Consider the following 15,548-nt stretch of genomic DNA (forward strand, 5'->3'; position numbering starts at 1 on the left):
CGCTCTGAGGATGTACCTGCGGCTGTACCATTATAGGACACCTGTGTATGACACATGGCTGTGTACATGGCTAGTACCTGTGTCCCTGTATATAATGTATCATGCTCTGTATAACGCTCTGAGGATGTCCCTGCGGCTGTAGCATTATAGGACACCTGTATATGACACATGGCTGTGTACATGGCTAGTACCTGTGTCCCTGTATATAATGTATCATGCTCTGTATAACGCTCTGAGGATGTACCTGCGGCTGTAGCATTATAGGACACCTGTGTATGACACATGGCTGTGTACATGGCTGTGTACATGGCTAGTACCTGTGTCCCTGCATATAATGTACCATGCTCTGTATAACGCTCTGAGGATGTACCTGGGGCATTATAGGACACCTGTATATGACACATGGCTGTGTACATGGCTAGTACCTGTGTCCCTTTATATAATGTATCATGCTCTGTATAACGCTCTGAGGATGTACCTGCGGCTGTACCATTATAGGACACCTGTGTATGACACATGGCTGTGTACATGGCTAGTACCTGTGTCCCTGTATATAATGTATCATGCTCTGTATAACGCTCTGAGGATGTCCCTGCGGCTGTAGCATTATAGGACACCTGTATATGACACATGGCTGTGTACATGGCTAGTACCTGTGTCCCTGTATATAATGTATCATGCTCTGTATAACGCTCTGAGGATGTCCCTGCGGCTGTAGCATTATAGGACACCTGTATATGACACATGGCTGTGTACATGGCTAGTACCTGTGTCCCTGTATATAATGTATCATGCTCTGTATAACGCTCTGAGGATGTACCTGGGGCTGTAGCATTATAGGACACCTGTATATGACACATGGCTGTGTACATGGCTAGTACCTGTGTCCCTGCATATAATGTATCATGCTCTGTATAACGCTCTGAGGATGTACCTGGGGCATTATAGGACACCTGTATATGACACATGGCTGTGTACATGGCTAGTACCTGTGTCCCTGTATATAATGTATCATGCTCTGTATAACGCTCTGAGGATGTACCTGGGGCATTATAGGACACCTGTATATGACACATGGCTGTTTACATGGCTGTGTACATGGCTAGTACCTGTGTCCCTGTATATAATGTATCACGCTCTATTTCTCTGTACAGCTGATGGGAAGCGCCTGGCTTCTGCAGGCATTGATGACAATCACACTGTGGTCTTGTGGGACTGGAAGAAGGGGGAGAAGCTTTCCTCTGTCAGGTACGTGTTCACCTTCTCTGCTCACCCACTCACCTTCTCTTGTCCATTTACCTGCTGTGGGGTCTAATTACTGTCCTGGGGAAATATGACTCATGCACTGTAACCCAATATGAACATTTTATATTGGCAGCTATAGACCCGTCCCCCGTATAACGTCTGACTGAACTGAAGCCCCCAAAGTGACACCTACCCTGTCTCTTTTCTTATTTTTCCCCAGAGGGAGCAAAGATAAAATATTTGTGGTGAAGATTAATCCCTATATGCCGGATAAGCTGATCACTGCTGGGGTGAAGCATCTGCGGTTCTGGAGGAGAGCAGGTACCGGAAGGACCAGAATATGTATCTTACAAGGCATGAAAAGTCCCCATACGGGGCCCTGTGTGGGCTGACAGGGCCCTGTGCGGGTTGAATTGGTGCTGCACAGACTGCCAGCTTGTTATTCTTTACATCAACATCTCTGGGAAGACTTGTGGCTGTGCAGGCTGGTGGTTTGCTGTGCAGGCTGGCGGGGCGGGTAGCTGTGCAGGCTGGCGGGGCGGGTAGCTGTGCAGGCTGGCGGGGCGGGTGGCTGTACAGGCTGGCGGGTGGCTGTACAGGCTGACGGGTGGCTATACAGAATTGCAGGTGGTGGGTGGCTGTGCATGACAGATATCTCATTGAGGCAATGAGGAGTAAGGATGACATGAGTAAGATGGAATGATGGGAGCTAGGGAGAAAGGGTGACATGAGGAAGATGGAATGATGGGAGCTAGGGAGAAAGGGTGACATGAGGAAGATGGAATGATGGGAGCTAGGGAGAAAGGGTGACATGAGGAAGATGGAATGAGGGGAGGTAGGGAGTAAGGATGACATGATGAGTAAAGGTGACATGGGGAAGATGAAGAAATGGGAGGAAAGGTGACATGAGGAAGATGAAGACATGGGAGGAAAGGTGACATGAGGAAGATGAAGAGATGAAAAGGAAGAGTGAAGAGAAGAAGGTTTATAGTTAGTATACATGTATTCATTTATTAATTACAGCCGACAAGTTGTATAAACGGTTGATCTATGATTCCAATGATGCGGAGTAGCAGATGAGATCAGTAAGTAAGAATGGTATGGGTTTATACTGAATGAAGATGAAATTAGTTGAGGTTGTTAAGGGAAAGGCAGGCATTGATATAATTATATGACAGGAATCTGGATAGATAAAATCAATAGCATATAGATTATAACCCATTCTCGCCTTAGCTAATGTATACAACATGCTGGGTTTGTATAAAATGCAAGCTTTTATTTCCTGGCAGGCGGGGGTCTTATAGGACGCAAGGCTTGTGTAGGAACTGGGGCAAAGATGGACACAACCATGTGTGTTGTGTATGGCTGGACAGAAGAGATGTCTTTCTCCGGAACATCAAGTGGGGATGTCTGTATTTGGAGAGATTTGTTCCTCATGAAGACGGTGAAGGCTCACGATGGGCCTGTGTTCAGTATGCATGCCCTGGATAAGGTGAGAGAGACCAACTCCATGTGATAAGTAGAGTAAGATGACACAAGGTCACTTTGGTCCAGTGAGATTGCAGCAGATTTCCTCAGCAATTTTACGGTCTTAGCTCTAGGTTACTTGCCCCAGTACATTAGGATAAGTAGAGACTTCTCTGTCTGTTCTGTTACACGTCATAATCAGATGTTCTCATAATTGATCCAACACTGACCGTGACACATAAGTGTTCTTCTTATCACAGGGCTTTGTGACTGGCGGGAAGGACGGTGTGGTGGCTTTGTGGGATGATTCCTTTGAGCGATGCTTAAAAACGTATGCTATCAAGAGAGCTGCGCTGGCGCCCGGCTCCAAAGGTGACGTAGAGATGCCGCAATGAACTGTTAATAAGCCAAACTGCACAAAAATGGCATATGAAATGTTTAGGAATTACAGCCATTTTTATACACCGTCCCGCTTTCTGGGGCTCAAATGTAATTAGACAAATGAACGTGATCATAAATAAAGTTCATACTTTGTTGGGGATCCCTTGCAGACAATGACTGCCTGAAGTCTGGAACCCATGGACATCACCAAGGGCCTTATTCTAGTTCACTCTGCCAAAATCCTTCTTAGATGGACAAAACCATGTGCACTGCAGGGGGGGGGGGGGGGGGCAGATGTAAAATGTGCAGAGAGAATTAGATTTGGGTGAGTTATTTTGTTTCTGTGCAGGGTAAATACTGGCTGCTTTATTTTTACACTGCAATATAGATCTCACTTTGAAGTAAAACCCCACCCAAATCTAATTCTCTCTGCACAAGTTACATCTGCCCCACCTGCAGTGCACATGGTTTTGTCCATCTAAGAAGTAATTTGTCAGAAAGAGTGAACCAAAATAACCCCCTAAATGCTAGATGTTCTCCTGTGTGATGCTTTGCCCGGGCCAGTGCTGCAGCTGTCTTCAGTTGTTGTGTGTTCTTGGGTCTTTTTGTCTTCATCTTTGTTCTCGGCCAGTGAAATCTGTTCTCCATCGGGGAGACAGGGGACTGACTCGCCCATTGCAGAATATTCCACTTACTCCTGGGCTACTTTCCCTGTATGTTGGGTCATTGTCCATCTGTCCTGTGATGCGCCATCCAATCATCTTTGCTGTTGTGAGCAGACAGTATGGGTGACATTCTATGGGACGAGATTTGTGTTATTTGGCGAAATTTTCGCCAAAAACGGCTGAAATCCCATTTTCGCATCTCTTATGAGATGCGAAAAACTGCAAAAATCGCTGATTTTGCCGCGAAATCGCACTTTTACAAAGTGCGATTTTAACTCGCGCCGGATCTCGCATCCAGATGTTTTCCCATTGAAAAGTATACAAATCACATATTTAATGAGATGCGAATTTGGGAAATGTGTCTTAAAGTCGCCAAAAAATCAGACCAGGTTCTGATATGCGAGTTGGCCAGAACCCTGCACAGATCATTGAGATCTGTGCATGGTTCTGTGGTAAAAAATGGTTTTTTTTTTTTTTTTGTTTTTTTTTAATTGTGTGGGGTCCCCCCACACAATTGAGCCGGACCTGGTTCCAAAAATATGGGGGACAAAAAGCGTAGGGGTCCCCCGTATTTCTGAAACCAGCCCCGGACTCTTGGACCGGTCCTGGTTCCAAAAATACGGGGGACAAAAAATCTGGGGGTCCCCCGTATTTTGAAACCAGCATCGGGCTCCAAGAGCCCGCAGTGTCATGACACAGCCAGGGGACACTATTTACATAAGGTCCCCCGGCCGTACCATGAGCACCGTGGCTGGTCAGCCTTGGACGGGGTACCTGGAGGAGTGGGGACCCCCCCAATAAAGGGGTCCCCCCCCAGGCTTCACCGTCCAGGGGTGAAGCCCGGGGCTGTCACCGGCGTCCCTGGCCAGTGGACGCCGGCCTGATGGGCCTGATGGCCCCGCTGTCAGTGCGGGGGTAGCCGGCTCTGCAGAAGGGAGAACAGCGCTGGATCCTGGATCAGTGAGTATATTGTTGTGAAAGTGAGATGTGTGGGTGTGTGTGTGTGTGTGTGTGTGTGTGTGTATGCAATAAAGTTTTACTTTTCTGTGTGTGTGTTTTCTTTTAACATTCTTTTTACAGGTGGACTACAAGTCCCAGCGGGCCCATTAATGCCCCGCATGCTGGGACTTGTGGTTCTCCAAGTCCCAGCCTGCGGGGGAGGTCTGCTGGTACTTGTACTTCTCCTGTATAAAGCAATGTTAGGATTGAAAGATTTAACCCCATCAGGCTGGCGTCCACTGGCCAGGGACGCTGGTGACAGCCCTGGGCTTCAGCCCTGGACAGGTGAAGCCTGGGGGGGGGACCCTTTATTGGGGGGGTCCCCACTCCTCCAGGTACCCCGTCCAAGGCTGACCAGCCACGGTGCTCATGGTACGGCCGGGGGACCTTATGTAAAAAGTGTCCCCTGGCTGTGGCATGACACTGCGGGCTGTTGGAGCCCGGTGCTGGTTTCAAAATACGGGGGACCCCCAGATTTTTTGTCCCCCGTATTTTTGGAACCAGGACCGGTCCAAGAGTCCGGGGCTGGTTTCAGAAATATGGAGGACCCCTACGCTTTTTGTCCCCCGTATTTTTGGAACCAGGTCCGGCTCAATGAGCCCGGGACTGGTTATGTTCAGGAGGGGGGACCCCACGCAATTTTTTTTTATACAAACCCAAAATCGCACAATAAGCTCAAATTCGCACATTTTCATGCCTAAAAATCGCACATTTTCATGCCTAAAAATCGCACATTTTCATGCCTAAAAATCGCACATTTTCATGCCTAAAAATCGCACATTTTCATGCCTAAAAATCGCACATTTTCATGCCTAAAAATCGCACATTATCGCACTGAATCTCACTTTTCTTGCTGGAACATGCACCTCATTAAATATGCGAATCCAAGTCAAAAATGCGATTTAAAAAAAGTGCGATAATGGGTGAAAAACTGACGTGCAAAAAACTCTCATCCCATAGAATGTCACCCTATATCTCCATACATTTCAGGATTCATCCGGCTGCTTCGGTCATCTGTTACATCATCAATAACCACTAGTGACCCAGTGCCACTGGGATACGGTCATTGGGTCTACAGCAAGTTGGTCGACAAGCGTTGGGTCGACAACTTTAGGTTGACATGGGGATAGGTTGACATGGTTCTAGGTCAACATGGGTCAAGGTCAATATGGGTCTAGGTTGACATAGGCTTAGGTCGACAGATCATAAGGTCGACACAAGCATGAGGTCGACAGGGTCTAGGTTGACAGTCAAAAGGTCGACATGGGGTTTTCATTGTTTTTTTGAGCCGACATGTGCTGACAGGCGGTATTTCATGCCTTACCATCCACTAGGGCAGAGGTGAGCAACAGGCGGCCCGCGGGCCGGATACGGCCCGTGAGACTCTTTGGTCTGGCCCGCCGAACTGACATATTTTACTATGACAAGCGGCCCGACTATAGCCGCTTGTCATTATCAGATTACTGTGTTATCGCTGCCGCCGCCATTAATGTCTATCTGTGGGAGCTTCTGCAATGTGAGTGCTATGGACCTCTGGTGACCGTTCATTGCAGCTGCGGCTAGGTGTTAGGTGATCGGGAGAGGGCTGGTGTCCCAATCAATGGGTGAGGTATGATGAGTGATGGCTCCCACGAGATCTCCGGCATCTGAAATATCCATCAGCCACAAGCAGCAGCTCCGGCAGATCGCCCAGTAACCGGAGCTCCACAGCGTTACAAACTCCCTGTGACGTCATCACCCAGCACCCCGGGAGTAGCTGCACGCTGTGCCAATCTGTTTTCTCTTGTAACCAAAATACTTAGGATTGGGGAGTCCTTAGTTTGGCTGCCCCGAACAAACACAGAGAGTGAACGCAGTAACATCCTCTCAAAATATATATACATGTTTATATATATATATATATATATATATATATATATATATATATATATATATATATATATATTATATATATATATATATATATATATATATATATATTACACACACACGTGTGATTTGTATTGTATATACAAGATATTATGTGTGCGGCCCTCGAATATTTTCTGGTTTTGGTAAGCGGCCCCCCAGCAAAATTAGTTGCCCACCCCTGCACTAGGGCGTGGTGGGAGAATAAAATAGTGTGACGAGCTCAGTGAGGCACCGTGCCCGAAGCACCCACAAGCGATGTGAGGGGATGCGGTGCATTGAAAACAGTGTCCATGTTGACTGTGTTGACATTCGGTCAAAAGACAGTCGACCTAATGCTTGTGTCGACTTATTGACCTGTCAACCTAAGCCCATGTTGACCTAGACCCATGTCGACCTTTCCCCATGTCGACCTAACAGTGTTGACCAACTTGCTGTAGACCAAATGATCCCAACCCGTGCCACTGGGATCCACAAATGCCCGTACCATCATGCTACCCCCACCGTGTTTCACAGAACAAGTGGTAGGCTTCCGATCGTGAGCCAATAAACAATCTTCTTCCCATCACTCTGGTACAGGCTGATCTTGGTTTCATCTGTCCAAAGAACGCTGGGCTGGCTGTTTAGATGTTTTATGACAAAGTCTACTGTGACGTTTGTATTTTAGAGGCATATGAATGGTTATATACCTTGTGGTGAGCCCTCTGTATTTGCTCTCGTTATGGTTTCTTATTATGGTAGACTTGGATCTTGATCTGCCTACCTTCTGCTGAGTGTACTTTCCTTTACTGGATGTTGTGAAGTGTTTTATCTTTATAGTAGAAAGGATCCTGCGATCACCTACCACTGTTTTCTTAAGAACATCCAGGACTTTTTATGTTACTGAGCTCCCCATTACGTTATTTTCTTCTCCAAATCCACCAAACTGCTGATCTGGCTGCACCCAAGGTTCCCGCTGTCTCTCTGGTGGAGGTTTATGGGCGGTCACCAAAAGGGGCTGCATATTACACAGCTGTAATTCCTAAACCCTTCCTCTAATTCAGCTACTACATAGTTCCATGGTAGAACTAGGCAAAAGACAGAAAATAAATCTCTTTGCCCTCGTTATTACCCCCTTGTATACAGTATATATCCAGTTATGGTGTATGTCTCCCAATGCAGGGCTGCTCCTGGAAGATAACCCTTCCATCCGTGCCATATCATTGGGACATGGCCATATCCTAGTAGGGACCAAGAACGGCGAGATCCTGGAGGTTGATAAGAGTGGTCCGGTCACCCTGCTTGTCCAGGTACCTGAGCCCACTGCAGTTTTATTCCTTATAGGTGGCATAATTCTTGGCCTGTGTGATTAGGGCTTGATCCTTATTTGTACAATACTACTGCTCCAAATGCCATCATGGATGTAGCTACAGAGCTAAATGTGCTATTCACAGTGGTCTTCCGCGTGCATGAACGTGAGATGCTCTTTCCCCTTTCCTCCCATCTCCCCATGTTTTTCCCCCTTTCCTCCCGTCTCCCCATGTTCTTCCCCCTTTCCTCCCGTCTCCCATGTTCTTCCCCCTTTCCTCCCATCTCCCCATGTTCTTCCCCCTTTCCTCCCATCTCCCCATATTCTTCCCCCTTTCCTCCCATTTCCCCATGCTCTTCCCCCTTTCCTCCCATTTCCCCATGCTCTTCCCCCTTTCCTCCCATCTCCCCATGCTCTTCCCCCTTTCCTCATGTCTCCCCATGCTCTTCCCCCTTTCCTCATGTCTCCCCATGCTCTTCCCCCTTTCCTCCTGTCTCTCCATGTTTTTCCCCCTTTGCTCCCTTCTCCTCATGTTCTTCCTGATTTTCTCCCCTCTAACTTACTTTCTCTTTCTTCTCATCCTTCTCCCTTTCCTCCCATCTCCCCATGTGCCTCCCCTGTTTCCTCCCATCTCCCCATGCTCTTCCCTCTATCGTCCCATCTCTCCATGTTCTTCCTGATTTCTCCCCTCTCACTTTCTTCCCTCTTGTTCTTCCCCCTTTCCTCCCATCTCCCCATGCTCTACCCCCCCCCCACCCCCACCCTTTTTCCTCCCCTTTCCCCATGTTCTCTAATTGGATATTCCCCAGGGGGAGATACAATGTGACAGATATAATCTATACTGGATGGTGATGGGTAAGTTCTGTCTGTCTTTCACGTTGATGGGTCTGAGACTGAGGAATCCTCTTCTTGTTCTCCCCCAGGGACACATGGAAGGTGAGGTCTGGGGTCTGGCCACCCACCCTCATCTACCAATCTGTGCCACTGTGAGTGACGATAAAACCCTCCGCATCTGGGATCTGTCTCCAAGCCACTGCATGCTCGCCGTGCGCAAGCTGAAGAAGGGTAAGAAAAGTCCTAAGGGTTATACATCTGATGGGGTACCCACCCATTGCCCTTACTCTGCTTGCACCCCTCCGCCAGGGATGAAGGGAATGGTAATAATGCTATGCACTGACACCTGGCTTAGGGTAAAAGTCCCAATGCCTATCTGTGTTGCGGACACCATTATCAGGTCTGTGTTGGATCAGGGATGAATCCAATGTATGTGCCACATGTGATGGATATCGATGAGAAACAGCCGCCAGCAGCTCCTATGCCGCTGCAATGTGCTGCTTCTATAATGCCCACTCTTTGCAGGTGGTCGCTGCTGCTCATTCTCTCCGGATGGCAAGGCGTTGGCCGTCGGTCTGAATGATGGAAGCTTCTTAATTGTGAACGCTGATACTCTGGAAGATTTGGTTTCTTTTCACCACAGGAAGGATGTCATCTCGGACATTCGCTTCTCCCCTGGTGAGTAACAAGGCCATTGGTCTAGTAATTACTCCCTAATACTGCCCAGACCTTGCAAGTCCTGTGTGTTACTCTATTGCAGGTACTGGGAAATACCTGGCCATTGCCTCCTACGATAACTTTGTCGATATTTACAATGTGATGAGTAGTAAACGTGTGGGGGTGTGCAAAGGGTCTTCCAGCTACATCACCCACCTGGATTGGGACATGAGGGGTAAGTTACCGCATGGTGATAAGAGTTCTAGTGATTCTATTGGCTCAATGATATTACCCAGAATTTTCTATTGGATGCTGTAAACCACTGGACTAATAGCATGCACTGCAGGGATAACGGTGGTGTTATATTTACCATTGTATCTATGCTATAAAGCTGTAAGGGGTGTGTCCAGCAGCTGTGCAATAGAGAGGCTCCACTCACTCCCTCCTTACACATCTTTCATTAGCTTAATATATAGGCCCTGCAAAAGTGTCCCTGCAACACTGTCCCCACTTCATTGATCCCACAAATAGGCTCCCCCCCCCCCCTAGGCCTGAACAGTTGTCATGTCCCACAACCCATGGGAGGAATGTCTGAACCAGCCAACAACTACCATACTCCTACTGCACTGGAGACACACAGCCCCCTCGGTACTCAGCATTGTGAGCAGAGATTCTGATCATAAGGAACATGGGGAGGTGGGGGTAATTGGGGGAAGAACATAGGGAGACAGGAGGAATGAGGGAAGAGCATAGGGAGACAAGAGGAATGAGGGAAGAGCACGGGGAGATGGGATGAATGGGGGAAGAGCATGGGGAGAAGAGAGGAATGGGGAATAACATGGGGAGACAGGAGGAATGAGGGAAAAGTATGGGGAGATGGGAGGAATGGGGGAATAATATGAGGAGATGGGAGGAATGGGGGAAGAACATGGGGAGATGGGAGGAATTGGGGAAGAACATGGGGAGATGGGAGGAATTGGGGAAGAACATGTAGAGATGGAAGGAAAGGGGGAAGAACATGGAGAGATGGAAGGAATGGGGGAAGAACATGGAAAGATGGGAGAATTGGGGAAGAACATGGGAAGATGGGAGGATAGGGGGAAGAGCGTGGGAAGATGGGAGGATACAGGAAAGGGGGAAGAACATGGGGAAATGGGAGGAACGGGGAAGAACATGGGGAGATGGGAGGAATGAGGGAAGAACATGGGAAGATGTGTGGAATGAGGAAAGAACATGGGGAGATGGAAGGAATGGGAGAAGAATATGGGGTGACGGGAGGAAAGGTGAAAGAGCATATGGAGATGGGAGGATTGGAGGGAAGAACATGGGGAGAGGAGGATTGAGGGAAGAGTACGGGGAGATGGGAGGAATTGGGGAAGAACATGGAGAGATGGAAGGAATGAAAGCGGGAAGAACATGGAGAGATGGGAGGAATGGGGGAAGAACATGGGAAGATGGGAGAAATGGGGAAGAAGATGGGAGGATAGGGGGAAGAGCGTGGGAAGATGGGAGGAAACAGGAAAGGGGGAAGAACATGGGGAAATGGGAGGAATGGGGAAGAACATGGGGAAATAGGAGGAATGGGGAAGAACATGGGGAGATGGGTGGAATGAGGGAAAACATGGGAAGCTGAGAGGAATGGGGGAAGAACATGGGGAGATGGAAGGAATGGGGGAATAATATGAGGAGACGGGAGGAATGGGCGAAAGAACGAGGGGAGATGGGAGGAATTGGGGAAGAACATGGAGAGATGGAAGGAATGAAAGGGGGAAGAACATGGGAAGATAGGAGGAATGGGTGAAGAAAATGGGGAGACAGGAGCAATGAGGGAAGAGCATGGGGAGATGGGAGGAATGGGGGAATAACATGTGAGGAGACGGAAGGAATGGGCGGAAGAACATTGGGAGATGGGAGGAATTGGGGAAGAACGTGTAGAGATGGAAGGAAAGGGGGAAGAACATGGAGAGATGGGAGGAATGGGGGAAGAACATGGGAAGATGGGAGGAATGTGGAAGAACATGGGGAGATGGGAGGAATGAGGGAAGAACATGGGGAGATGGGTGGAATGAGGGAAGAACATGGGGAGCTGGGAGGAATGGGGGAAGAACATGGGGAGCTGGGAGGAATGGGGGAAGAACATGGGGAGCTGGGAGGAATGGGGGAAGAACATGGGAAGATGGGAGGATTGTGGAAAGAACATGGGGAGATGGGAGGAATGAGGGAAGAACATGGGGAGCTGGGAGGAATGGGGGAAGAACATGGGGAGCTGGGAGGAATGGGGGAAGAACATGGGGAGATGGAAGGAATGGGGGAAGAATATGGGGAGACGGGAGGAATGGGGGAAGAACATGGGAAGATGGGAGGAATGGGGAAGAACATGGGGAGATGGGAGGAATGAGGGAAGAACATAGGGAGATGGGAGGAAAGGAGGGAGAACATTGGGAGATGGGAGGTAAGGGGGAAGAGCATGGGGAGATGGGAGGAAAGGGGCGAAGAACATTGAAAACCAGAAGAAAGGAATAAGAACATAGATGGAAAAAGGGAGAAGAATGTGCCTTCTATATTGCGTGTATAAATACTATTAGTAGTAATAATATTATTAGATTAGGTGATTCATCACGCCCTACAGGCGCTCTTCACACCGCCGTAAGGGGTTTCCGCCCCCCCCCCCCCCCCCATAGCTTGTAAGGGCCTTTATTGCGTGACATATGGTTTGTGCAGGAGGGGCAGGTGGCAAAATCCTGCGGGTGTAGAAGGTGTGGGTGTGGTGTTTTCCTAGGGTGCTGTGGGTGAAGTGGTGGGTGTGGCGGTGGCATGGGTGGATGAGGGTTGGGTGTGAGGGAGGATGATTGGGCGTGGTGTGGTGCGGGAGGGGCGGGGGTGCCCCGTGTAGGTGGTGCGGGTTGGCTGGGTGTCCTGGTGAAGTGTGGGGTAGTTGCTGGGTGCTGTGCAGGGCAGAATTGGCCTAAATGTTGCGCACAACACTTCAGATACAGGCAACGAATTGCACTACAGCAGCTTTTATAGGGGAGGGGGGTAGGGAGGTCCGGTCCGGGAGTACCAGCGGCCACTACAAGGGATTAATGTGGCGCATGAAACCCTATCAGCACTATCGTGCTCTCTGTCATTCTGTGAGTGTGTGTGGGCGGAGTCAAAGAGGCTCTTATAGGCTATGACTCTACCCAACGTTATACACACACACACTCACAGAGTGACAGATCTGGGCTATTATATAAGAGATCATTTATGGCGCTCAGTGCTGGAAGGAGAATCTCCCAGTGGGTATGGGAGTGGTGGGGGGAGGGAGTCTCCTATAAATTCCCAGTGGTTGGGGGAGGTGTCTCCTTTAATCTCCCAGTGGGTATGGGAGTGGTGGGGGAGGGGTCTCCTGTAATCTCCCAGTGGGTATGGGAGTGGTGGGGGAGGGGTCTCCTGTAATCTCCCAGTGGATATGGGAGTGGTGGGGAAGGGATCTCATGTAATCTCCCAGTGGTTGGGGGAGGTGTCTCCTATAATCTCCTAATGGGTATGGGAGTGGTGGGGAGGGGTATTCTGCATTCTCCCAGTGGGTATAGAACCGGTGGGGGAGGGGTCTCTTCTGTGCTTCCTCGTGCTCAATCACATCCCTATACCGTTCCAGGTAAACTGCTTCAGGTGAACACTGGTGCTAAGGAGCAGCTGTTTTTTGAGGCCCCGCGAGGGAAAAGACAGATTATTCCAGCCCAGGAGGTACAAGATTTTTGCACGTGTATATATAGAATATTTCTGAATGATAAATTTGTATTGCAACAATGTTTATTGTACATGCAGCAGTGTAAGATATATCATATATTATATATAGCATGAGAGAGGTGCTGTAAATCGAAACTGTACAGCACAACAGCATATGCTGGCACTATACAGGTGTGTCCACATACTCATAACCTCAAATCAACTTTGGGATTCAGTTGTACCATGCAATTTCTTTTCTTAAAATATGTTTTTCTACTTATCTTATGTACTAATGACCTAATTCAGCAACACACGGAACAGGGCAAATTTGACCCAGTTTCGATGTTTGGGGGTCACATGTGCAGACCCTGGCAACAAATGGCTTTGGCGAATTACACACTGGCCAGACCGTTCATTGCAGGGAGACATGTGGGTGGATATGGCGCTGGACCATGGGAACGCAGGAGGGCCAATGCCTGCCGGAGGTGTGACAGCTGACATCACAGGACGTCAGTGCCCGCCCCGTCTTTGGCGTTGGGGGGTGGGTGTTTGGCAGGGCGGTGTTACGCTGCTCAGTAAGCAGTACTGCTGCTTACAGAGCAGTGTTGAATCACCCCCCAAGTGCACAGTAAAATTGGAATGGAGTACACACACACGATGGTGGACTGTTAAAGTTGTACTTAATGTCTCCCTGCAGAGCCTGATTCAGAGTTGATTGCTATTGTGCCAATTTGCAATCCGTTTGATTATCAAATGACTGTGCATGGGTACCGATCATTGCGCACATGCGCGAGCCAAAATAGCAACACAAATGGCTAAAATGTCTAATCGCAATATCCTCACAATTGACAGACAGTCAACGTGTGGGTGGTAATTGAATTGTTCTGGGTGTGCCAGGGAAAACAGGGTGTGTCGCAGGATTGTGGAAGGGTCAGGATTACGCACATTTGCACAGACTTGGAAAATAATTTGATGGTTCATGAATTACGTATGGATATGCGACAGGCAGCGGCGATCTATTCACGGTCATCTGAGAGATCAGGTCTGAATCAGGCCCATAGTGTGAAATGGACACATCTGTATAACGAATAGTGATGACCTTGAAATATTTCATCTTTATCATTTCTGTGGCGAACTGCCACGCACTGTATAGGTGTCTGCACTGTAGGTGGGGTTCCTGGGTGTGACACTGGGTATTAGCTGTACATGGAGAACTGCCGCGCACTGTAGAGGTGTCTGTGCTGTTGGAGGGGTTCCTGGGTGTGATGCCCGGTATTAGCTGTACATGGAGAACTGCCGCACACTGTAGAGGTGTCTGTGCTGTAGGTGGGGTTCCTGGGTGTGACACTGGGTATTAGCTGTACATGGAGAACTGCCGCACACTGTAGAGGTGTCTGTGCTGTTGGAGGGGTTCCTGGGTGTGATGCCCGGTATTAGCTGTACATGGAGAACTGCCACGCACTGTAGAGGTGTCTGTGCTGTAGGTGGGGTTCCTGGGTGTGACACTGGGTATTAGCTGTACATGGAGAACTGCCGCACACTGTAGAGGTGTCTGTGCTGTAGGAGGGGTTCCTGGGTGTGATGCCCGGTATTAGCTGTACATGGAGAACTGCCGCACACTGTAGAGGTGTCTGTGCTGTAGGTGGGGTTCCTGGGTGTGATGCCCGGTATTAGCTGTACATGGAGAACTGCCGCACACTGTAGAGGTGTCTGTGCTGTAGGAGGGGTTCCTGGGTGTGATGCCCAGTATTAGCTGTACATGGAGAACTGCCGCGCACTGTAGAGGTGTCTGTGCTGTAGGAGGGGTTCCTGGGTGTGATGCCCGGTATTAGCTGTACATGGAGAACTGCCGCACACTGTAGAGGTGTCTGTGCTGTAGGAGGGGTTCCTGGGTGTGATGCCCAGTATTAGCTGTACATTGAGAACTGCCGCGCACTGTAGAGGTGTCTGTGCTGTAGGAGGGGTTCCTGGGTGTGATGCCCGGTGTTAGCTGTACATGAAGTACTGCCACATACTGTAGAGGTGTCTGCGCTGTAGGTGGGGTTCCTGGGTGTGATGCCCGGTATTAGCTGTACATGGAGAACTGCCGCACACTGTAAAGGTGTCTGTGCTGTAGGAGGGGTTCCTGGGTGTGATGCCCGGTATTAGCTGTACATGGAGAACTGCCACGCACTGTAGAGTTGTCTGTGCTGTAGGAGGGGTTCCTGGGTGTGATGCCCGGTATTAGCTGTACATGGAGAAGTGCCGCACACCGTAGAGGTGTCTGCACTGTAAGTGGGGTCCCTGGGGGTGACACACAGTATTAGCTGTACCTGGAGAACTGTCACACACTATAGAGGTGTCTGCGCTGTAGGTGGGGTTCCTGGGGGTGATGCGCGGTATTAGCTGTACAT

The 15,548-nt window shown here is 49.1% G+C and overlaps 1 protein-coding gene across 5 annotated transcripts in view; it reads left to right on the forward strand.

Moving 5' to 3' along the window:
• Nucleotides 1-15,548, forward strand: part of EML5 (EMAP like 5) — a 114,404-nt gene that overhangs the window by 62,832 nt on the left and 36,024 nt on the right. For all 5 annotated transcript variants that reach the window (XM_083166516.1, XM_083166515.1, XM_083166514.1 and 2 more), the window contains exons 16-24: nucleotides 1,155-1,248; nucleotides 1,466-1,566; nucleotides 2,535-2,737; nucleotides 2,973-3,084; nucleotides 7,827-7,954; nucleotides 8,877-9,018; nucleotides 9,313-9,465; nucleotides 9,548-9,679; nucleotides 13,085-13,173. In XM_083166516.1, the coding sequence (XP_083022642.1) occupies nucleotides 1,155-1,248; nucleotides 1,466-1,566; nucleotides 2,535-2,737; nucleotides 2,973-3,084; nucleotides 7,827-7,954; nucleotides 8,877-9,018; nucleotides 9,313-9,465; nucleotides 9,548-9,679; nucleotides 13,085-13,173 (1,154 nt within the window). The remainder of the gene's footprint in view (nucleotides 1-1,154; nucleotides 1,249-1,465; nucleotides 1,567-2,534; nucleotides 2,738-2,972; nucleotides 3,085-7,826; nucleotides 7,955-8,876; nucleotides 9,019-9,312; nucleotides 9,466-9,547; nucleotides 9,680-13,084; nucleotides 13,174-15,548) is intronic.

This window comes from Crinia signifera, chromosome 12, assembly GCF_055691185.1.
Source record: "Crinia signifera chromosome 12, ASM5569118v1, whole genome shotgun sequence".
In the NCBI taxonomy this organism is placed as follows: domain Eukaryota; kingdom Metazoa; phylum Chordata; class Amphibia; order Anura; family Myobatrachidae; genus Crinia; species Crinia signifera.